The 22,236-nt window shown below is 44.5% G+C and overlaps 1 protein-coding gene across 1 annotated transcript in view; it reads right to left on the minus strand.

The window, feature by feature from the left end:
• Window positions 1-318: 318 nt before the first annotated feature.
• The window catches only part of LOC142580084 (nose resistant to fluoxetine protein 6-like), a 73,441-nt gene continuing 51,523 nt past the window's right edge, over window positions 319-22,236 (minus strand). The window contains exons 10-15 of the mRNA XM_075690861.1: window positions 21,927-22,006; window positions 21,473-21,595; window positions 20,799-20,919; window positions 7,559-7,751; window positions 3,954-4,096; window positions 319-1,203 (exon numbers count right to left, since the gene is read on the minus strand). Of these exons, the coding sequence (XP_075546976.1) occupies window positions 919-1,203; window positions 3,954-4,096; window positions 7,559-7,751; window positions 20,799-20,919; window positions 21,473-21,595; window positions 21,927-22,006 (945 nt within the window). The 3' untranslated portion in view covers window positions 319-918. The remainder of the gene's footprint in view (window positions 1,204-3,953; window positions 4,097-7,558; window positions 7,752-20,798; window positions 20,920-21,472; window positions 21,596-21,926; window positions 22,007-22,236) is intronic.

The following is a 22,236-nucleotide window of genomic DNA, read 5'->3' on the forward strand; positions in this document are numbered from 1 at the left end:
ACAAGTTGAGCAATGCTACATAATTTTTTCATGGGCATTAATTTTTTTTTTGCTACCTTAATATGAAAGCATCTGGTAGGGAGATGAATGGGCATTTTACATCCACGCAGCATGAGATTCGCTATAGCGCAGTGTGTGTCTGCGTTCGTTTAGTAAATTACAGGGTAATAACGTCCTAACTAAACGCTGAGTAATCCTTTGTCATATTATTAGTCTTGGGAGCCACTGGATCTTGCTGGCACTGTTTTATTATTTTTTTTATCAGTGCTAAGTGCACCAAGCCTAACTTTTCAGAGAAAACAAAACGCAGAGTTCAAGTTCAGAAGTACGTTTATGTACAAGACGAAATGACGTACACAAAGATTTCACTGCACAAATTTTAGATGCCTTGTTAAAATCCTGTGAACTGTCCATTTCATATTACGTAGAGCATTTACGCACGCATAAGGCTAGTTGTGACACTCAAGTGCGACGAAGATTGCAACATACAAATAAAATAGGTTAGTGGAGACTGGTCAAACCACGCTCTGCGATTTTAGGCGCCACTTCATTCAGCTCTAATAAAACTTTTTTCCTTCTAACGTAGAACGTTGGTGGCAGTGAAGCGCCACGTGTATACCAACCTGAACGTGTGAGCATAAAGATCTACCATTCGCTTATGCCGAAGTTTAGGCGGAGGTGTTGCTTTCACTGGCATGCAAGCCTGGTCAAAACAGGTTATCATGAAGTAGGCGCGGCGCATTCAAGCGTAAATTGGCCTTACAGTCCACGGACAGCTGCCAAGAGATAACGCACCACTTAAATCGGTGTGATTCGTAATGGCCGCTCCCCTCTCACAGCGTTCGTGCTTGCTAACCTTGTGCACCTATTTGGCATGTATGACTCTATGAGAGCTGGTGTGAAACAGACATCGACTGGTCAAAGATGACTCCTCTGCGTGCTTTCTTCGGTCGCACCATTCCTCATGGGTGCGGCCAAACTATCCGGCACTTCGCACATGCTGGAGCTGGTTTGCGCGTGTTGATCCGAGGCCTTGGGAACGACCACGGTCAGGGCCGAGGTGGCGGATGAGGCATCGCGGCGAGGGTTCCCGATGCCTCCCAGCAGCGTGCGCTCGAGCGTCGCCACGGGAGCTTCGCAGAACAGGTACAGCAGGTAGGCACACAGGTACGACGCCATCACCACCGCCAGGTAGTTCATCGTCTTTAGAAAGGAGGAATGGTGAGGCTTTACACGAATGGGCGGAACTGATACGGCACACACACAGGCGCACGCACGAACGCACAAACGCACGAACGCGCTCTATGTTTCTCTCTCTTTCTCGCAAACACAGTCACTCGCTCGCTCACGTTTTCTCGCTTTCACAAACACATACACATAAACTCACTTTCTCTCTTTAACACACACACTCACTCCCCCTCTCTATCTCTAATTACCACGCACGTGTGTGTGTGTGTTAAAGAGAGAAACAGTGAGTGTATATGTGTATACACTCACTCTCTTTCTTTAACACACACACAGATACACACACACTCTCTCACACTCACTCGCTCACATTTTCTCTCTTTATCTCTTTCACAAGCACACTCTCTCACTCACTCTCTAACACCCATTCTCTGACACTCATTCTCTAACACTCATTCACTAACACTCTCTCTCTAGCACGCATGCGTACACACACACACACGCACACGCACACACACACACACACACACACACACACACACACACACTCACTCACTCACTCACTCACTCACTCACTCACTCACTCACTCACTCACTCACTCACTCACTCACTCACTCACTCACTCACTCACTCACTCACTCACTCACTCACTCACTCACTCACTCACTCACTCACTCACTCACTCACTCACTCACTCACTCGTGCGGCAGCACATTTGCTTAGCAGATTCACCAGCCTGCCTTGATTTCATTTGTTGAGAGAATCAGAGCTCCAGAACTTGTCAGAAAGGTAGAGTCCTTACACACGACAAGGGAAAATACGAGCGTTGTCGCATAAACATCCGATATAAAACAAATAATAGAGGCCTATAAAATATGTTTGCTTTTTTGAATACTACGCAGTGAGAAGGGAACATGTAGGAGTGCTAGTCCTCCGTCTTTCGAATGCCCCATTTCTATCTGCGCAGTATTCTAAGATGCAAATTTCTTACGTCGCCCATGTGTTTATCCTTTCTCTTAAGATATTACCTGTACCTTTGACGTAGTTTCTTGTCGCTGTCTTGACAAGCATTACTTGCATTTGTCTAGGAGATTCTGGATTCAGCCAGCATATAATTATGTCAGGTGGCCCAGGAACAGTGGGGAAATGCTTGGATTGCTTTACTGTCCGTGTGGAAATGTCGTCCTCTGTAACGCGGCTTCAGAAAGGCGAAAACGTGAAAAATCATACCTAGCTGAGGCAAGATGCGGCAGCGCCAATCCCTTAGTTACTCAATAACTTAACTTTGATGGCCTTGTAGGCGTTACGTGAATGTGTTGCAGAATGGCGAAATGACAGGACGTTCTTTCGGTCATTCATTTGTGAGTCATTTTTTGTCGCTCAGAGGTTTGTAAAACAATATCTACGCTGATAGTGTAATTCCGTTAAGGTTACCTCTTCCATGCATGTACCATCAGTGATTTAAAGAATTCTCTCCTTGACTGACTTTCTGTACTAACAGGGTAAACGCTGAATATTTATATCCTTTGGTATATTTAGCTCAGGCGCAAATAAGGTAACTTAAGATATATTGCGTATGAACGTCGATGCAAACTATATTTTAATAAGTATTAAGCATAATTTTATAAGCAATTTCATCATCTTCACGGTAGTTTTCTTTTGAACTTATGTCTTTAGGTTTTCCTTATTTTTCCTCATGCCATCAGTAAGCTTCCGAAACCGGCGTCATTTAACAAATGCAGTTGGTAGCCTGTCCATGTCGGTGTGTTTTTTTTTCTATTACAATAGATGTGGTAGAAAATCTTCTTGAGCATTGTCGACCTTGCTATAGCTAGAAATTTCTTGTAGGCCCCTTTGCAAAATCAAGAATGGGGCTGACAGACGGAGTAGCATATTGTGGTATAAAGGTTATAAACATGGATAAGATGCGTTATCCCTGTTTATAACCTTTATGCCACAGTATAGATGCCTTTGGCACTTATACGCGAACAAAGGCTGGTGGCATTGATAGAAATGCACCGGCTTTGCTGGGATACGGGATGGTATAAAAGACGCAATTTCACGTATACGTCTAGTTACTGATTAAATGCTACAGAAATTCCGATAATTGTCTACTAATGGGCAAGCATTCTTTGGCTCGGCTACTATTTGGCTTTTGCTTACTTATTTGGCTAGCTTATGCGTGTCTACCGATCGCTAATAATCATCTACTATTACACTATTATGAAGATTACATGTGTTAATTTCTTTATTTCCCTTTTTTGTTACGACCTTGACGCGGCGATGGTGACGTAACCAGATTTTTTTAGTCTTTTTTTGTTTTCTTTTCTAATGCTACCAATAATTTACTATTACACTATTATAACGATTGGACGTATCAACTTGACCAATTATACATTTATTTTGCAGATAGAAGTCGTCACGAAACGAACAGACTTTGCTGGGGCACTTGCCAAGGAATGCTTACGCACTAAAAACTTACAAAACTCTACTAATATGATTCACAGTGACGTTTCAGGCATCAACCCTTGTCCAGTCATGCAAGAACTGTGACAATCACTTGAAAGAAGCAAGAGATACCCATAGATGCGTCGACTGAAAAATTCTAAAAGCTAACCTGAGAAACACCGTTCAGTTTGTGTTCAGAAGTCAACAGGGGCCAACAGCTGCAAATGTTAGCCTTTAGAAGACGGCAAAAAAGCGCGGCCTGCGCCAGGGGTTAGGGCTCGGCGGGGCTCGCGTCCTGGAGCACAGTGGAACAGCGCACCTTGACCGCATAGGTGAAGGCGATTCTCTCCCGGTTGGTCATCGCCTGCGCCAGCAAGATCACCACGTGCGACAGGAACGCTCCGTACGACAGCCGGCTCAGGGGCACCAGCGCCGGCCATGACAGCAACGACATCACGATGCCTGCACGAGACGAACTTGGAAGTGAATACACCGCCGCCTGCTTGCACAATGGGCGTATCTTAATCAGCGCAACGTTAATGAAATGTGTAGCACTTTTTCGTTTCTTTATCTTTGTGGAACTGAACTAAATGGAGCAGCCGGGATGTTTGTTTACCCAACCTAAGCAAAACGGCGACGACGACGAGGAACGTGTTCCGCAGAACTAATTATAACTGTCGTTAGTGACATGTGTGGGCAATTTGCGGCACTGGCCACGGCGTTGCTATACGGTGTGATCGTTTTTAAGATATCGGGAATTTTTAAATATCGCCTATCGCAGACAGCACAATAATTATCCTTGAGCTGGATTATTCAGAGAGTCGGACATTATGCGAGAAATCGAAGCGTATATTCAGCTAACTAAATAAATTTCATCAATTAACTTCTTAATCAGTTCCGTTACGGCACATATTGCAATTTATTGATTGTAATCGGCGAGTTTACAAGAGCTATACACTTGAAATGAATCTCCAGCATGACCCCAGTTTCGACATATTATTTCCCAAAGTGTGGGACAAGATAAATGGGCGTTCCATTTATTTTTGTGCTTCAATGCACACGAGAGCGTTTTGTTAAGAAAGTAGGTTGAACAAGAGTACATTTTCACGGCGAATGTGATGGCTAATGTCTGCAGACTGGTGTCATTTCGGGAATTCATTCAAAGAGTACAGTTGTTGCAAACTCATCGGCTGCAATGCATGAATTGCAATATGTGTTGTAAAGTAGTATTTTGAGATAATTAGTGATTAAAAACAATTTACATGAATACGTGTTTCAATTTTTTCGTGCAGATAATCTCCGCCTCTCTGAATAATCTAGCTCAAGAACTAGAATTGCATTATCTGTAACAGGCGATTAAAAAAAAAAAAACATTGCGTACAGCTTAAAAGTGATCACCCCGTATACTGGCCTTATCTTCAAAAGCGCATCACACTAGCTCACATGAGGGGTTGCGGTCAACTTGGCACATCGGCTCATATTCAGACAACTCTGTAGGACTTGATCTGCTCTACTCCGCCATTTTATGAATAACTTGCAGTATACCCTCTGAATGTATAGAACACGCTTCGCCAGTATGGCGTCCGCATCACTCCGCATTAGTGGAGGAGTGGAGGCTCTCTAAGAAGTTAGAAACCGTTACGCCCGTTCATACGTTAGCGAAGCACCCACAGCGTTCTCAAGAGGCGTCCGCGGATGCGTATCATTCATAAAATACATTGTCATAACGCCGCTGCCCGGCCCTTGCTAGTTCATCTAGTGCCATTCCATTCGCTCTGTCTCAATAGTCCCTGCAAGGACATGGCACCGCCTTTGCGGGATCACATTGGACAAATCTACCCGCCTACAGTCTCATAAAAAACACAAGAATCAACCATTCCATAAAACCGCTGAACCAGTTTGAATGAAAAATCTTTCATGTAAGATTTAAAAAAAATTGCTGATGAGAACTAATGTGCCATTGAAGCATTTAAAGCGCTGAAAAAAAAAAGAATGACGGCAATCGCAATAAAATAATGATGCATAAAATTGACATCTATGCAACCGCTATAAACTTCGTAACTGTTTAACAACTGTGCAGCAAGTATGCAACTCTATGAAACGTACGCATGAAAATCTCGCAAACTATCTCTCTTGGATAATGCAAAGCGGCAACAGTGACAGAGGATATGCGTCGCTAAAGCATTCAGATATTCTGCCATTACAACTTTTGCAAAACTTAGGTAACCTAGAGAGCAGTTTGATGCAAATTGCTTGTCGTGATGGTTATTAAAGAATCCACTTGTACTTGTACACTTGTGTGTACTTTTGTTGAAGAGCCATCGAGTTGGGAGTTTGATGTAGGAATATTTTATTGCTTTTGTGTTTACTGCGAACAAAATTGTGCTCGCAAGACCGACGGTGAAACTGAGTGGTCATTTTTTAAAGTTGATACAAATTTCGTTCCAATTGCTTCATCGAGTTTACAGTAATAGCAGTTATGCGCTTTACGTGTATTTGTATATACGAACCGACGATGATAAGGTTCCTTTTAAGGATTTTATTAACCTACAGCAGTCTTTTTACACTGTGAAATCGACAAAGTAGCCTCCGGCACTCTCTGAAGCTGCGTCTGCGTTCCTGGAAAACGAATCAGCGATACTTTGGATCGTAACCTATATAGCAAATTTATGGACACAGCCGCCAAAATTTGCAGAGTTTGAGTAAATTAAGCGTAATTAAAACTTGATACAACCCAATTCGCAGTTTCATTTCTGTTGTGCATGGGGAGCCTGGCAGTTCTAATGTTTACGACGTGATACATAGCGAAAAATAGGTCTGCTGGCTACCCTAGAAGTTCATCTGTAGTAGTAGTCTAACACGCAGAAGAGTGATCGTTTAACAAAATGAGCAAAGCAAAGGGAAAACGAAAAACGAAAACAAAAATTATACACTCGCATAAACAGGCACGCACGATGCATGAATGTAGCGTAGCTGCGAACCCACATCTAGAAATTTTATACATACATACACAACTAACTGGGACAATTTGCCGTCGAATAACGTATGGCCGCTGCATGGATAAAATAAGCGCATCTGCAAGAATTGGTCCAATATAGTGATCGCTGCTCTTGTTCAGTAATTTCGATGCACAATTGTGACAAATTCGTATCTCCTATCTCCACACGAACTCATGACGTTAATACGCTGCTCAATAATTTTCAACCACATTATTAATTGCGATACGTGGTGATGCCAAGCGTGTGTCGAAAATTATTCGTGATTTAAAAGCTTTTTCAAACCAGGAACGATGTATAGTTGCGAAACTGTTTGGTGGGTTTCTTGTATAAAATAACTGAATCTTGCCTCGCAAGCGCATTGCCGGCATCAGCTCCAACAGAGCACTACATATATTGCAGTCGTGTTATTTTTACCACTGACCATGAAGGCTAGTGTAACCTAAATACCTTAACAGCTGTGCATGGCCACGTCGTTTCGGAAACAGCTTTAGCATTCACTGCTGGTGTGATCGCGTGCTGTGATCATGTACTCTGAACGTGTGCGCTGAACGGCTGCGATCGCGCGCATGTGCTCGGTCTCTATCCACTTCTTTCTGCTTTCTGGTCTCACGTTCCCCAGTGTAGGATAGCGAACCGCGGTTTTTGTTCTGGTTGGGCCTCCCTGCCATTTTGCATCTCTTCTCTCTCTCTCTGTCTCTTCCTTCTCAAACCACGAGTGAACAGTGAAAAGTGCAGCCACGTAATGGTTCTCGCGTGGACTCATTCCGCTCCACAGAGCGAGAATATATAAGCAGCGTGCACCCTATAGTACGTGCGGGAAGTTCACCCAGAATTCTCGCTGGAACGACGGCGTTCGCGTCGCAGGGTCAGGAAGTCACCCTGCGCGCGAGACAGAAAAGCACAGCGTGGGCGTGTATATACGTACCTCCGCGGCCCGTGGCGCAGGCGAGCACAAGCCAGGCGACGCCCATTGTCCAGGCGACGCGATGGAGGGCGGCGAAAAGCAAGCACTCGGGCCGCTCGATGGAGTACGTGTGGTCCGTGTACCAATTGTGTGGCGCGAACACGATGGCCAGGTTGCACGCGATGGCCGCACACCAGCACAGCGCCTGCACAGGCTGGGGTCCGGCGGCGCAGCCACGCGGCCTGTGTTAGCGGCTGAAAGGGGCCGTCGGTCACTTCGTACGCTTTTTCACGGAGTTTTTTCCGTGATACTCCAAGGCAGGAACCTCGATTTGGAGACCGGTTGCTTGGGTCGCGGTATCGACTAGATTCGTAATGGAGAGATATAGCTGATTCAACTTTTCCATTCCACCTACATGCGGGCCCGCATGCTTAAGCCACCATAAGGCTTGAAAGACAGTCACCAGCATTGGTAATTTATTCAAGGTAGAAAACAGAGGTTGGGCTGATGTAGATCTGCCAAAGTGCAAACTTGGGCGAGTTGCTACAACATAGTTCATTATTTTCTGCCGTCCTCAGCTGATTTCCCTTACCTTGGCACCCATTCTGTAACTATAATGGTCCACGGATTATCTCCCCTACACATTACATGGCCTGCCCAGCTCCATTTTTTTTCTCTTAATGTTAACTAGAATATCGGCTATCGCCGTTTTCTGTCTCATCTACACCGCTCGCTTCCTGTCTTTTAACGATTTTTGTTCCATCGCTCTTTGCGCTGTCCTTAAGTTGTTCTCAAGCTTCGTTGTTAACCAAGAGTAGAAAATTAGGTGGGGCGATGAAATTAAGGAAATTCGCGGGCGCAAGTTGGAATCAGCTAGCGCAAGACAGGGGTGGTTGGCGATCGCTAGGAGCGGCATCCGTTTTGCAGTGGACATAAAGATAGGCTAGTGATGATGCTCATGATGACTTGATTAGTATCTACAGCGCCACAAAAAGACAAAGGACATGAACGGAGTGAATGCACAAAGCGTTGTTAATACTAAACCCATATAGTCGCCCAGTCCATCAACTATGTCAACGTACTTGGTCGTTTTACGCTCTTTTAAAATCCAAAAGAATTAGCTAGACTCCTCTCGTGTTCCGTAGCCATACACAATAACACTAAACAGCGCTGTGGTAGCGGAAGGGAAGAGAAAGAGGATAACGAGGATTGACGACGAGAACGGAAAGTAGGGATTGAGTAATAGAGCGCATATGACTCATGGGCTTTATCGCAGCCGCGAGTCAAGATCGGTGCTGTTCAGGAATTCAGGTAGTGGCTCTGCAAATTCCGCAGCACACGTCCTCAGCCGCCAGCCGATTTCCAAGTATTGTAAAGGAGGGAGCGAACAGCTACGTCTCGGGAGCATTTTGGGCAAGCACAATGAATGTGGTGCACATGTATGGGGCATGCAAATCACATCGCAATCTAAAGAGTTTACAGGTTATTAAATAAAATGCACAATTCTTTTTCTGAGAGCAGAAGTCACTCACGATCGCAGTTTGTGTACAAGTCGCCCACTACTGCGAAAGTTGGCATTGTGGCATCCGAAAATTAATATTAGGGTCAATAAGGGGGCTATTTTGGCCAGTTGGTGCTTTATTACGAAGCAGAAGACGCAGCGCGTTGCGGATCATCATCATCATAATCATCATCATCAGCCTGGTTACGCCCACTGCAGGGCAAAGGCCTCTCCCATACTTCTCCAACAACCCCGGTCATGTACTAATTGTGGCCATGCCGTCCCTGCAAACTTCTTAATCTCATCCGCCCACCTGACTTTCTGCCGCCCCCTGCTACGCTTCCCTTCCCTTGGGATCCAGTCCGTAAACCTTAATGACCATCGGTTATCTTCCTTCCTCATTACATGTCCTGCCCATGCCCATTTCTTTTTCTTGACTTCAACTAAGATGTCATTAACTGGCGTTTGTTCCCTCACCCAATCTGCTCTTTTCTTATCCCTTAACGTTACACCTATCATTCTTCTTTCCATAGCTCGTTGTGTCGTCCTCAATTTGAGTAGAACCCTTTTCGTAAGCCTCCAGGTTTCTGCCCCGTAGGTGAGTACTGGTAAGACACAGCTATTATATACCTTTCTCTTGAGGGATAACGGCAACCTGCTGTTCATGATTTGGGAATGCCTGCCAAACGCACTCCAGCCCATTCTTATTCTTCTGATTATTTCCGTCTCATGATCCGGATCCGCCGTCACTACCTGCCCTAAGTAGATGTATTCCCTTACGATTTCCAGTGCCTCGCTGCCTATTGTAAATTGCTGTTCTCTCCCGAGACTGTTAAGCATTACTTTAGTTTTCTGCATATTAATTTTTAGACCCACTCTTCTGCTTTGCCTCTCCAGGTCAGTGAGCATGCATTGCAATTGGTCCCCTGAGTTACTAAGCAAGGCAATATCATCAGCGAATCGCAAGTTACTAAGGTATTCTCCATTAACTTTTATCCCCAATTCTTCCCAATCCAGGTCTCTGAATACCTCCTGTAAACACGCTGTGAATAGCATTGGAGATATCGTATCTCCCTGCCTGACGCCTTTCTTTATTGGGATTTTGTTGCTTGCTTTATGGAGGACTACGGTGGCTGTGGAGCCGCTATAGATATCTTCCAGTATTTTTACATATGGCTCATCTACACCCTGATTCCGTAATGCCTCCATGACTGCTGAGGTTTCGACTGAATCAAACGCTTTCTCGTAATCAATGAAAGCTATATACAACGGTTGCTTATATTCTGCACATTTCTCTATCACTTGATTGATAGTGTGAATATGGTCTATTGTTGAGTAGCCTTTACGGAATCCTGCCTGGTCCTTTGGTTGACAGAAGTCTAAGGTGTTCCTGATTCTATTTGCAATTACCTTAGTAAATACTTTGTAGGCAACGGACAGTAAGCTGATCGGTCTATAATTTTTCAAGTCTTTGGCGTCCACTTTCTTATGGATTAGGATTATGTTAGCGTTCTTCCAAGATTCCGGTACGCTCGAGGTCATGAGGCATTGCGTATACAAGGTAGCCAGTTTTTCTAGAACAATCTGTCCACCATCCTTCAACAAATCTGCTGTTACCTGATCCTCCCCAGCTGCCTTCCCCCTTTGCATATCTCCTAAGGCTTTCTTTACTTCTTCCGGCATTACCTTCGGGATTTCGAATTCCTCTAGACTATTTTCTCTTCCATTATCGTCGTGCGTGCCACTGGTACTGTATAAATCTCTATAGAACTCCTCAGCCACTTGAACTATCTCATCCATATTAGTAATGACATTGCCGGCTTTGTCTCTTAACGCATACATCTGATTCTTGCCAATTCCTAGTTTCTTCTTCACTGTTTTTAGGCTTCCTCCGCTCCTGATAGCATGTTCAATTCTATCCATATTATACTTCCTTATGTCAGCTGTCTTACGCTGACATAGCGTTGCGGATGAGGAAGAACAAAGGTGCGTATCCGGTCACTTGTTCGTCTGTCCTCGTCCTCAACGCGGTGCGTCTACTGCTCGTACTAAGATGAGGCCTGCCAAGACGGCTGCGGAGAGGTGAACTCGGAGATGAATGAATTGGCGTCTGAGCTGGAGAGTAGCAGGAATATACGGATCCTATAACTTAGCCTTTCTTCCAGATGAAGCTGGGAGGTCGTTCCAATGCAACCCGTAGTATCGAGGAATCCAATTATATCTTGTATGCGTATGAATAATTTTCATTTACTCAAAAGCGTGCTGCAGTATTCAATATTTCATGTGCAGTGCATGAAAACTACAGTGTTCACAAATTTTCCATTCTTATTAAGGGTTATCGAAAATTATAGCAGAAACGCAAAGCCGTAACCATTTTGTGGCGCTTTTGCGCGCCAATGTAAGTACATCCGTTGTACCAGTGAATGGCTGATGACAACGAAAAAAAAAAAAACGGTCGGCCAACAGGCTGCTGATTATGGCAAAGTGAGTGAATCCGACATTCGAAGGAGCGATTTCCTCTCCTAAGCCACTCTGATACTCCCTTAGGCTGCAGGCTCGCCCTTTTGGCGTGCGCCATAGTTAGCAAACAAATAAATTGAAGCCGTCGGCAGTGGAGAAGCGCCATGAAATAATACGTTTCTTTAGTTGTGCGTAACCACATTCATAGGCACGGCGGCCGCATTTCGATGGGGGCGAAATGCGAAAACACCCGCGTGCTTAGATTTAGGTGCACGTTAAAGAACCCCAGGTGGTCAAAATTTCCAGAGTCTTCCACTACGGCGTGCCTCATAATCAGAAAGTGGTTTTGGCACGTAAAACCCCAAATATTATTATTACATTCATAGGAGACAAAGCACTACAGTGGGCTGGCTTATGAGAAAGCTCAAGTTTCCTTATAATTCAGGGACCAAGCTCGCTTCGTGAGAAGACGACGTAGTTTCCCAAATATGTTTTTTTTTCGGTTTTGCAATAGCATTATTCCTTGTTGCGATGCGCGCCTTGTGAGCACAGCGTAATGCAGAGAGCTCTGCCGGAAGGTTCTGAACAATGCCGCGCTTTCGCTGAAACCTCTAAGCGAAAGGTCAGTGGGCGGCACACCCGTGTTCAAGTTTTTCAGCGGTGTTTAGCGCCTCTACACCACTTTGTCCTGCACGGTCCGAATACGACGGGCCATTCCTTAGGTCGAGGGCCTTCAAGGATGGCAGTCATGTCTCAAGAAACGCGCGCACCGCGTGGTGCCTTACCATAGTAGACTGAACAACGTGGTCATGGTTAAGTCTGTAGAGTTACATGAACGCCATTGTTTTTCCTTTGTTTCTTGTTTCGTGTAAGGCAATTCTTCGAAGTAGAGTTCCCGTTAGGACAATATAAATAACAATAAAAATGAGACACATTTAAAACGCCCAGCCTTTCGATTTTTCGATGTCATAGTGCAGTGGGGTGTGACACGACTGCGTCCAGGGTACATTTCTACGCAGATATTACTAGAGATGAGAGAACTATTGCTTTGGTAATTGTTCATCCACCATGTGCATTATGTATAGACTTTTCTGCTGATTGACTATAGACTTCTTTTTTAGGTCAATTTGTATCGCTAGCCTGAAAATCACGGGTTTTGGTATGCCAAGTCAACCATAGTAACCCAAGGAAACGGAATATATGCTACATCACAAGAGGACAAAACAGGTGCTGCAAGCCAAAAAGAACGAACAATATTGCGCAGCAAACACAACGACTAAACTAAATTTCGCGACACAATACCAACAAGTAACGCTTACAAACAAAAGATATAGGTGACTTAAAATGCATTTAGAATACACTTAACGATTATCTTAACACTTACCGATTAAAGTATATCGTTGAGCTTACAGTTAGAAGAATCGCTTACATTTGCAAAATGAGAAAACATCTTTCCCTATGGCTTCTATTTTGGTGACCGCATTTATCAGAACAAACATGCCATCCAGAACGTGGCTCTAAATTGCACAGATGTGGGCAACTATGTCCCACAAGCCACGGCACTTTCATGCGCCTCACGAAGTCTTTTGACTGGTGCTTTCAACGCTATGTGCTGCGGCGCCATAACTTCTATCTACATTGACAGCAGTTAGCAACTGTAAACTGGATATGATTTAGGCCCTCTGTCCGCACATTCCGTTACGCTGACGACGAGCGTTGTCGTTATCGATGTTATTGCATCGTCGCCAGGTCGCCTCATCAACCTGAGCTTCATCACCATATACAGCGCGAACAAAAGCAGCATCGCCACTACACTTCCGGCGCTTCGGGCAAACCAAGTACCAGCAAGCCGGAGTGTATATAACGGCATTTTTACGCAGTAGTGCCATTGAACGCGTGTCTGTCCTGCGTAACCAAACAATAATTGACTGCATAATAACAGCATAATGTACATTCGCATCGTACGTCTTAGCATTCGCATTCGCATGTACATTCGCACCGCACATCCCCAGATTAGAGGATGCGCCATGAATCAAGTGGCTGGAGAAAAACGTCCAAAGCATCGAAGGAGTTTTGCCAACAGTGAAGTCTCAACGAAAATACCACAAAGTCTATTTTTTAGATAGTGTCTCGCGCGATTACAAGCGGGCAAGTTGCCTTTATATCAGCACTGCAAATGCAGAGGAAAGTAGTTCATCCTTTTGCATAAATTTAGCAGGTGGCACTGCGCCATTTCGCTAGGGACATCTGTTGTAGAAGCTATGGCCTCCGAGTATAATTCCCAGCCGGGGACTTCCGCAGAAGCTTACCGAGGTTGAACAGCACGCCAGGCATAATAACTTTCATTACCGAAGTAAGCTTAAATACCCCCCTCCTCCTGGCTTCCAAAACCGCTACTCATAACACCTGGATTATTAGCGTTCTTCTAATAGCGGGCGAGCGCCATTATTTAAGCAACAAACAAGAGCTACACTCCATTGATCCTCACCAGCCTATCTGGCTCGCAAAATTGCTGGGCCCACGGCCATCAAAAATAGCACAACGAAAAGCATTGCACGCACTTGAACATTTTTACGAAGAGACAGGCATCCTTAACAAGTACAAGATAATTGCACTGAGTAATCACACGATGTTACTATAACTTGCTTCTATTATTTGTAATTATTAGTGCTTGTATATTACGTGTTATATTTTTTGTATTCTGTAAGTGCATAATTTTAACTTCGTGTAATTCATCTGTCCATTCGCTCATCGCAGTCCACATCACGGCACTTTGTGTGTGCTTGTGACTGTTTACAAGCTTATTGCGGTGCAACTTGCATTTGACATTTATATTGTTATGTTCATAGGTGTATAGGACTGTGTGCTGTGGATTTGTGACCGAATGATGTGATTTCTTTTCATTTTCTTACCTATTTTTTCTTATATTGTTGTTTCCGCTATGAGAAAAGGAGTACCCGTCACCATCATAAGGTGACTACGTCTCTTTCTTTCATTTTCATTTCAATAAAAAGAAAGCAAACAAGCCAGCAAGATGGAGGTCTCCACTTTGAGAAGATGCTACTGTCGCAGTAAACGAAGACAGACCCACAGAAATCGCAAATATTCGATGATTTGTTCGTTCGTTTCAAGCTGATAAAGGGGCGCCCCCACACGTATGCACTTAGTTTGCGGGCGAGGTCGGTGTATAGCGAACCAGCGCTGCACACTGTCGCTCTTAGAGCAGCGGCGCGAAATACAACCTACAGAGCGCCAAACAAAACTATGAGGTCACAGGAACTTTAGGCGATCAACAGTGCAAGAAAAAGATAAGCGTCAGCTCAGAGCCAAGGTTTTGACGAGGGAAATGGCCTTTGTTATGGGTATACAACCACTTCATTGTTACCTTGGCAGCAGTTGTTACGCAGACGAAGAAAGTCCCCTTATCGAAATGCTGACGCCGGGAGGAGGCTTCTCTTCTTCTTCCACTTTTGATCAACCTATAGACTCCAATCTTTGTGCCCAGTATTCACAAGGCAGTACGTACACGCCTGAACGCTAAGTAAGAAACCAGGCACGCTCAAGCCACGATAGCAAACAAATATTATCTAAGGTAGCCCACCAAAGACAAACAGCTTAAGAAACGAAAAACTTCAAATGTGAAGTTCCGAGAAGTTTGCGACGCCGCTCGCCATCGTTTCGCTTCTCTGAAAGCGGCAGCTTCCCGTTCCTGCCAAGCGCATACCTGTGCCCTGCATAGCCAGGCACGGCTGCGCTCGAACGCGGAAGCAGATGCGCTCCCGCGCACGGCTGCGGCCGTGAACTGGCCGAGGCTGCTCGCGCCGAGCGCACGCGTGGCCATCAAGCGGCCGTGCAGTCTCTCTGCTGTATCTCCTCGTCTAAGCCCACTCGGCCGGTGTCGGTGGCTCTGAGCGTGACAGTGAAACAATGGCACAACCACAGAGAACGGGCAAAAATAGCTTTCGCCAGCCGCGAACCTGAAACCGAAAAAAAAAAAAACGCGGAGAAGGAGAAAACGATGGCCAGCAATCTACAACGTTCAACCTAGAGAGAAGGAATATTCAACCAAAGAAAAAGAAAGCCTTTTCCCCCCTTCTACCCCACTCACGAAGAAGGGAAAACGAAGAAATATAAGAGGGAAGCGCGATAAAAAGAGTATGCAACGTCAAGACGCTGAACGCAAACTTGGCCTGCGCTCACGCTGTCACCCTGGAAAAGGCGGCTTCTGTACGTTGAAGTTAGCTCATTCAAAGAAACAGATCATCCGTTACTGCAAGCCATACCTTGGTCTTATCGTAACAGGTTGAGTGACTGTGGTTTTCAGTTTGACAACTGTAAGATAGGCTAACATCTCCCAGTTATTACTAAACTTTCTCTCCCTTAGTATATAGACCATCTAGGTCCGGGCGGCGCGAGCGGCGTTCTCAGGTGGCCCCAGGAAACATCCGATTCATATACTCGTGGCACTCGACTGTGCCCATAAGTGTATGCATTTTACGTTGGGATCGACTAGTTAGTATGTAATGATAAACTCTGATTAGCTTTTTTGTCATAAATGCTGGCAAGGATTGCTTTGGTAGACTATTAAACATTCCCATCGTTTGTTTTATTTGCAAAATCCGCTAAATTTTGCAGGTGACTCTGCAGGAAGAACGGAAGTTTTTCGAGGTCTTATGTAAAAAAAAAAAATACACCTACACGAACATATACCCGACCTCTGTTTACACTCCTTGGAGTCGTGTACATATGTCGTAAAGGTTCATTTTGCAGTCTGCTTCGTCCTTCGTCGTTGGCTCAGACGCCGCCACGGCGCCGTTGTCGCCGGGATCAGACACTCGGCTCGACGCATGTTAAGAACAGAAGTGTACAAAAAAATAAAATGAATTGTTACAAAATATCACTACTGAGCGAGCGCCCTGCCCTCACAGCTGCTATCCAGCCTGCAACCTCCAAACACAAACACACTCCATATCTGTTTCCGTTCAGCATCTACTTTAGCCGCTCCTGTGGACACGCCAACCACTTTGTGTTTGAGTTGTCTTTTGTGTTTGAGCTCAAGCGAAGCAAATTCAAGCTTGTCAAAAAAGAAAGAACGAAAAACCACACCTGTTTGGCTGATTTATGCGACTTCGTAGAATTATTAGTCAAAAGTCTAGCGAATATGTCGCATTTTCCTGCCAAAGAAATTGTGCCCTCTTGTCGCAATACTGTTTCCACGACGTGCGCTAGTCATGTGCAGCTCGTGTGGTGTCTTTTTCACCGCCGCCGCTGAATGCACGCCGCTCTGATTAACGCGCTTATTCAAATATTTCAGATCATTTAAATCAATCTTCAATGACCTCATCGGATCGTATTCAACTGCACTTGTTTAAAATTTCAGCTCGGAATATTTATATCCCTACTATGTACTTGCTTATAGCACTTCCTCGCAATTTTAAAGATCCGCAAAGCGAGAAAGAAGTTGAGGAAATACAATACCTTGCCCACAAAACAGATAGAAAACATAATAAAGAAATACTATTATTTCTTGCCAGTCAATAAGGTATGCCACCAGAACTTTGAAACTAGCAAACGTCGACGTATGGGAATGTTGGAGCAGAAAACTTGGGAAGTACTGATAGTTAGTGGGGTTTAATACAGAGGGAAAAAGACTTTAGAATGGAAAGCCCAAATCAAAGAGAAGCATTCGAGGTGAACAAAATTAAATTGGATAATAAAAAAAGGACTAAAGAACAGCAATGACTTCTCATTTTTCCGTCGACTGAAGATCCCTTCCTGAAGACAGCCAGTTCTATTGGTTGACTGAAGTGTTGCCCTTTTTCTATTGGAAATTATCTTTGCGAATATTTTATAGAATACTCGAAGTAAGCTAATGGGCCTATAATTTTTCAGTTCTGCACAGTCTCCCTTTCTGTGGATTAGTATAATGTTGGCATTTTTCCAGTTCTCTGGGACCCTTGAAGTCGTGAGACATTTATTATAAAGGGCCGCAAGTATTTCAAGCATGATGCCTCCTTCATCTTTGATTAAATCGACTGTTATTCCATATTTTCCTGCAGCTTTTCCTCGTTTCATGTCTTGCAAGGCCATTCTAACTTCATCGCCAGTTATAGGAGGAGCCTCTGTAACCTGTTCATTACCGCTATTAATGGAGGTATTGTGGCTGCCCTGGGTATTGTCTAGGTCAGTATAGAATTCTTCTGCTACCTTGACTATATCTTCGACATTGCTGATGATATTACTCTGCTCACCTTTCAGTGCATACATCTTGGCTTGTCCTATGCCAAGTTTTCTTCTCTCTGATTGCATGCTGCGTTCATTTTTTTACTGTTTCCTCAGTCTTCCTTATGTTATAATTTTGAATACCCCTTATTTTCTCCTTGTTGATCAGTTTTGACGATTCCGTGAATTCTATCTGATTCTTTGTTCTTTCTTTAAGTCCTTCGTTGCCTGGGAGAGCTTACCTATTGGTTGCCTTGGTGCGTTACCTGCCGCTTCAATTCCTGCTTAGCCAGCTTAGTTACGGTTTCATTCATTACCTCTATGTCACCTTCATCTCGCTGTTCTAAAGCTGTATATTTGTTTGCAAGTACCAGCCTGAATTATCTGCTTTTACCCTTACTGCGTCTAGGTCGGCCTGTTTCTTATTGACCAATTTTACTCTCTCTCTTCAAAGTGAGGTGAATCCTAGACCTCACTAACCTGTGATCACTGTACTTTACCCTACCTAACATTTCTACATACAGCACTATGCTGGGATTGGCAGAAAGCATGAAATAAATTTCATATCTTGTTTCACCATTAGGGCCTTTCCAGGTCCACTTTTTGTTGCTACGCTTCCTGAAGAAGGTGTTCATTATTCGCAGCTTATTTCTTTCCGCGAATACAACCAACATCTATCCTCTAGTGTTTCTAGAATCGACGCCGTAGTTGCCAATCGCTTGTCCACCAGCCTACTTTTCCCCCACTTTTGCATTGAAGTCGCCCATTACTACGGTATACTGAGCTTGCTATTGTCTAATCGGTAATTCAGCATCTTCATAAAACTGCCCTACTTCATCATCATCATGACTGGAGGTTGGATTATTGCGACTACTGATATCCTCTCATTGATGCTGTAGAATTTGTCAATGTTGTCCTTACGGATTAGGAATCCTACTGCATGCTGCTTCTTATATGGAAGTCCACTATAGCAGAGGACATGGCCATTAGTCAGCAACGTATAAGCCTCACCAGTGCTTCTAACCTCACTAACTAAGGCCAATGATATCTCAAAGAATGACTGACAGTTCCTCAAAGAGACCTGCTAAGCTAGCTTCACTCGAGGGAGTTCGGGTGTTAAATGTTGCCAGGGTCAGTTTCGATTGGCGGCGTGTCCAGGTCCAGAGATTCTTAGCATCCTCTGCTACGTTACAGGTCTGACCGACGCCTTGGTCAGGTACTCCGCAGCTGCTGGGGACTGAGGGTCATTGGTTGATCGAATGAGTCATTTGGGAGGGAGCGGCCGAATACTGCACCAGGGAGGCCGATTCCTGTTCGGTGAGGGAATGCCTTTTGTTAAAGCTTAGTGGGAAGTGTATAATAGCTGTGTCTTACCAGTACTCACCTATGGGGCAGAAACCTGGAGGCTTACGAAAAGGGTTATACTTAAATTGAGGACGACGCAACGAGCTATGGAAAGAAGAATGATGGGTGTAACGTTAAGGGATAAGAAAAGAGCAGGTTGGGTGAGGGAACAAACGCGAGTTAATGACATCTTAGTTGAAATCAAAAAAAAGAAATGGGGGGGAGGGCATGGGCAGGGCACGTAATGAGGAGGGAAGATAACCTATGGTCATTAAGGGTTACGGACTGGATTCCAAGGGAAGGGAAGCGTAGCAGGGGGCGGCAGAAAGTTAGGTGGGCGGATGAGATAAAGAAGTTTGTAAGAAATTAGTACATGACCGGGGTTGTTGGAGAAGTATGGGAGAGGCCTTTGCCCTGCAGTGGGCGTAACCAGGCTGCTGCTGCTGATGATGTTGATTATGAAAGCTTAGTGGGTATTCCTAATTGGATTTGCATAGCCCCACTGGCTCTCGGCATTTTTTCCGGTGGCAGGCGCCACTCCAAGGCTGGAGATGTAGTGTACTGGAGGAGGTGAATTCGAGCTTACGACCTTCAGATTAAATAAAAAAAGGAATGAAAGGAACTCGAGAATTCGAACTTCTGACTATGGCAACCGAGCATCCAAGCTGGCTCAGTCACATAACCCTGCAGGCTTTGCAGCCAATTTATGGCGGAAAATTTCAGCCCAGAGGATCTTACATGCGTAAAAATTCGCTTGAATTATCCGCGATAGACGGGTGAAATTATAAGTGCGAAAGGTCAGCTAGCCTTGATTGTCATTTCGCTAGTCACAGGTGCAGAACACTACATATCATGCACATTGTTATAGTAGTGCTCTACGCAGACGACTCACGGCCGTACAACAGTGAAACATATTCTAGCCAGAAGAAATTATCACCGGCTTCCAGCCGAAGACGAAAGAATGCTTTAAAATATGCGCGCTTATCAATAACGTCTAGCGCGTTGCTCGCTTGCTCCCTTAATAACACTCCCCTTTAGTTTATGCTGTTCAATATGTTATTATCGTTTGCATTACAACCTGCCTCCTTTCAACCATTCACATTGCTTACATGGTTAATACCTATAGAAGAATACTACGATATCTATGCCGTTAATTCGTCCACAACTATTTCGTTCCTTTAATTCTAAGTACAATAGAACTGGACGCCAGCCTATAAGTGTCATGAAACCAAGCCTTCACCTATCAATCGGCTTCTTCCGTCGCAAATTATATTATGCACGTTTCACGCATTTATTTGTCGTATGCTCACCTCCCGCAATGAGGAAAATATCTCATCTCAGAATCAGACTTTATCTGACTACGGCGGAAAACGAAGTACCTTTTTGCAAAGCTGACGATTTCGAGGCTTCATTTATTCCACGGATATCGTGAGAGCAATATCGCAGTCCTGCACAAGCAGTCGCCATCAGTGACCATCATCTGTTCAAGGACCTGGTTTAGCTAAGCTTGCATAATTAGAGATCCCTTCGTATTCAAGTTAGTGCATTTACTTTTTTCTTTTCTCTAACGCCCACCACTGCCATCTCTAAGCTAAATAAATAAATAAATAATCTTCCCTCCGTCCTCGGCAGGTGCTAGAAGTTTGTCACCGCACCTGCAATATCGTTCGTGGAAACCATCGTGCCATGACTCGAACAGGTCAATGCGGACATATTTCTTTAGACGTCGTTTACCTTGGAGAGCTTCATCTTTGGGGCGACGTAGATGTAGTAGCCCAGCAGGACGCCAATGCAGAAGGAGCCGACGTGAGCGAAAGGCTTGAAGTAGATTTCATTAGCAGTGGCGATGGTGTGGCTGCGCACAGTGACGACAATTTACAAATAGGGATCGGTTATTTATGCACTTGAATGTTTTCATGTCTTTCTTTCGGTTCTGTTGCGTAATCCTATTGCGCCATGAAGTCACGCTCGGGCTTCGAGGGACGTCAAAAGCAAGGAATTCCGAGTTATTATAGACCGCTTGCGGTTTTTCAACGTGCATCAGTTAGGAAGTTTATAGGATGTGCTCGTAAACTTCTGTACTATAGAATCTTCGGAAAACACAGTAGTAATGACCACTGTACACCTTTGTCAAATGTTACGCTCTTCAGCTGGGTTCTGGATAAAACTCCCTGCCTTTCCTCTTTTAGCTCTCTCCAGCTGAAGACGCTGTTCTTCGGAATATTCCCCCACGATAATCAAGCCCAAATTGAGTCTCATGTGGGCGCGCCTATTCACGCATGAGCGAGCCGGTGCTCCGTAACCAAGCGAATGCTTTAAAATTTCGGCGCATCTTCATGGCATCAAAGCTGGGTGCTTGAGCGCAATACTATAAAAAATAGTGTACTACAACAAAGAACAGTGCTAACCTGACGTCCGTGTGCGTGAAGATCACAGTGGGCTGATATCTGTTTAAATAACTTACTACACCAGTGTATGCGCATGACACTACCGTCGCTAAGGCAGCGAGAAGGGCTCCGAGATAGGGTCGTCTGGAATAAAAATAAGGAGAAAATGTAATCGAGAGTACTACAAGTGTACTTCGCCCACGCTAATGGCATATTCGACTGGCGATTTCAGAGCATTGCGGTAGCGCTTCGCAGATCGTGTGAGGCATCAATTAAGCTTTACTGAGTGGGCTCGAAGTGACAACCATGAAGCACGAATTACGCTGTTTGGGTCATCAACGTAGCGCAGCTTTAAAGCTGTCCTTCACTACCTTAGTATGCACTATCAGAGCGCTCTGAAACGACAAGTCCAGCATGCCGTAAATTTGTGCGCGCTCACACGAATTTAGGAATTAGTCTTCTTTGTTTCTCTTACCGAATCATAACCAGAGGGATGAACAGCAAGGCTACGTAGAGCTGAAAGTCGATGTTGATGTACCACAGATGTCCCAGGCACTAAAAAATAATGTTTCATTTTGATTTTTGTTTTGCTTTACAACTGTGGAAACGACGCACGCTGTTTACTAGCGCTGTATAAGAGTGAATTGAAATAACAAGCAGTTGCTGCGGCTTGTATTCGTCTGTGCTTTTTTTTTCAGTTAATCATCTCAACTTCCAACTTATTTCCTGCAGCGTCATTTCTTTTTCGTTACTCGAGTGACCTGCTTTAGGCATCTCTTTAGACA

Source organism: Dermacentor variabilis, chromosome 1 (assembly GCF_050947875.1).
Source record: "Dermacentor variabilis isolate Ectoservices chromosome 1, ASM5094787v1, whole genome shotgun sequence".
NCBI classification, from domain to species: domain Eukaryota; kingdom Metazoa; phylum Arthropoda; class Arachnida; order Ixodida; family Ixodidae; genus Dermacentor; species Dermacentor variabilis.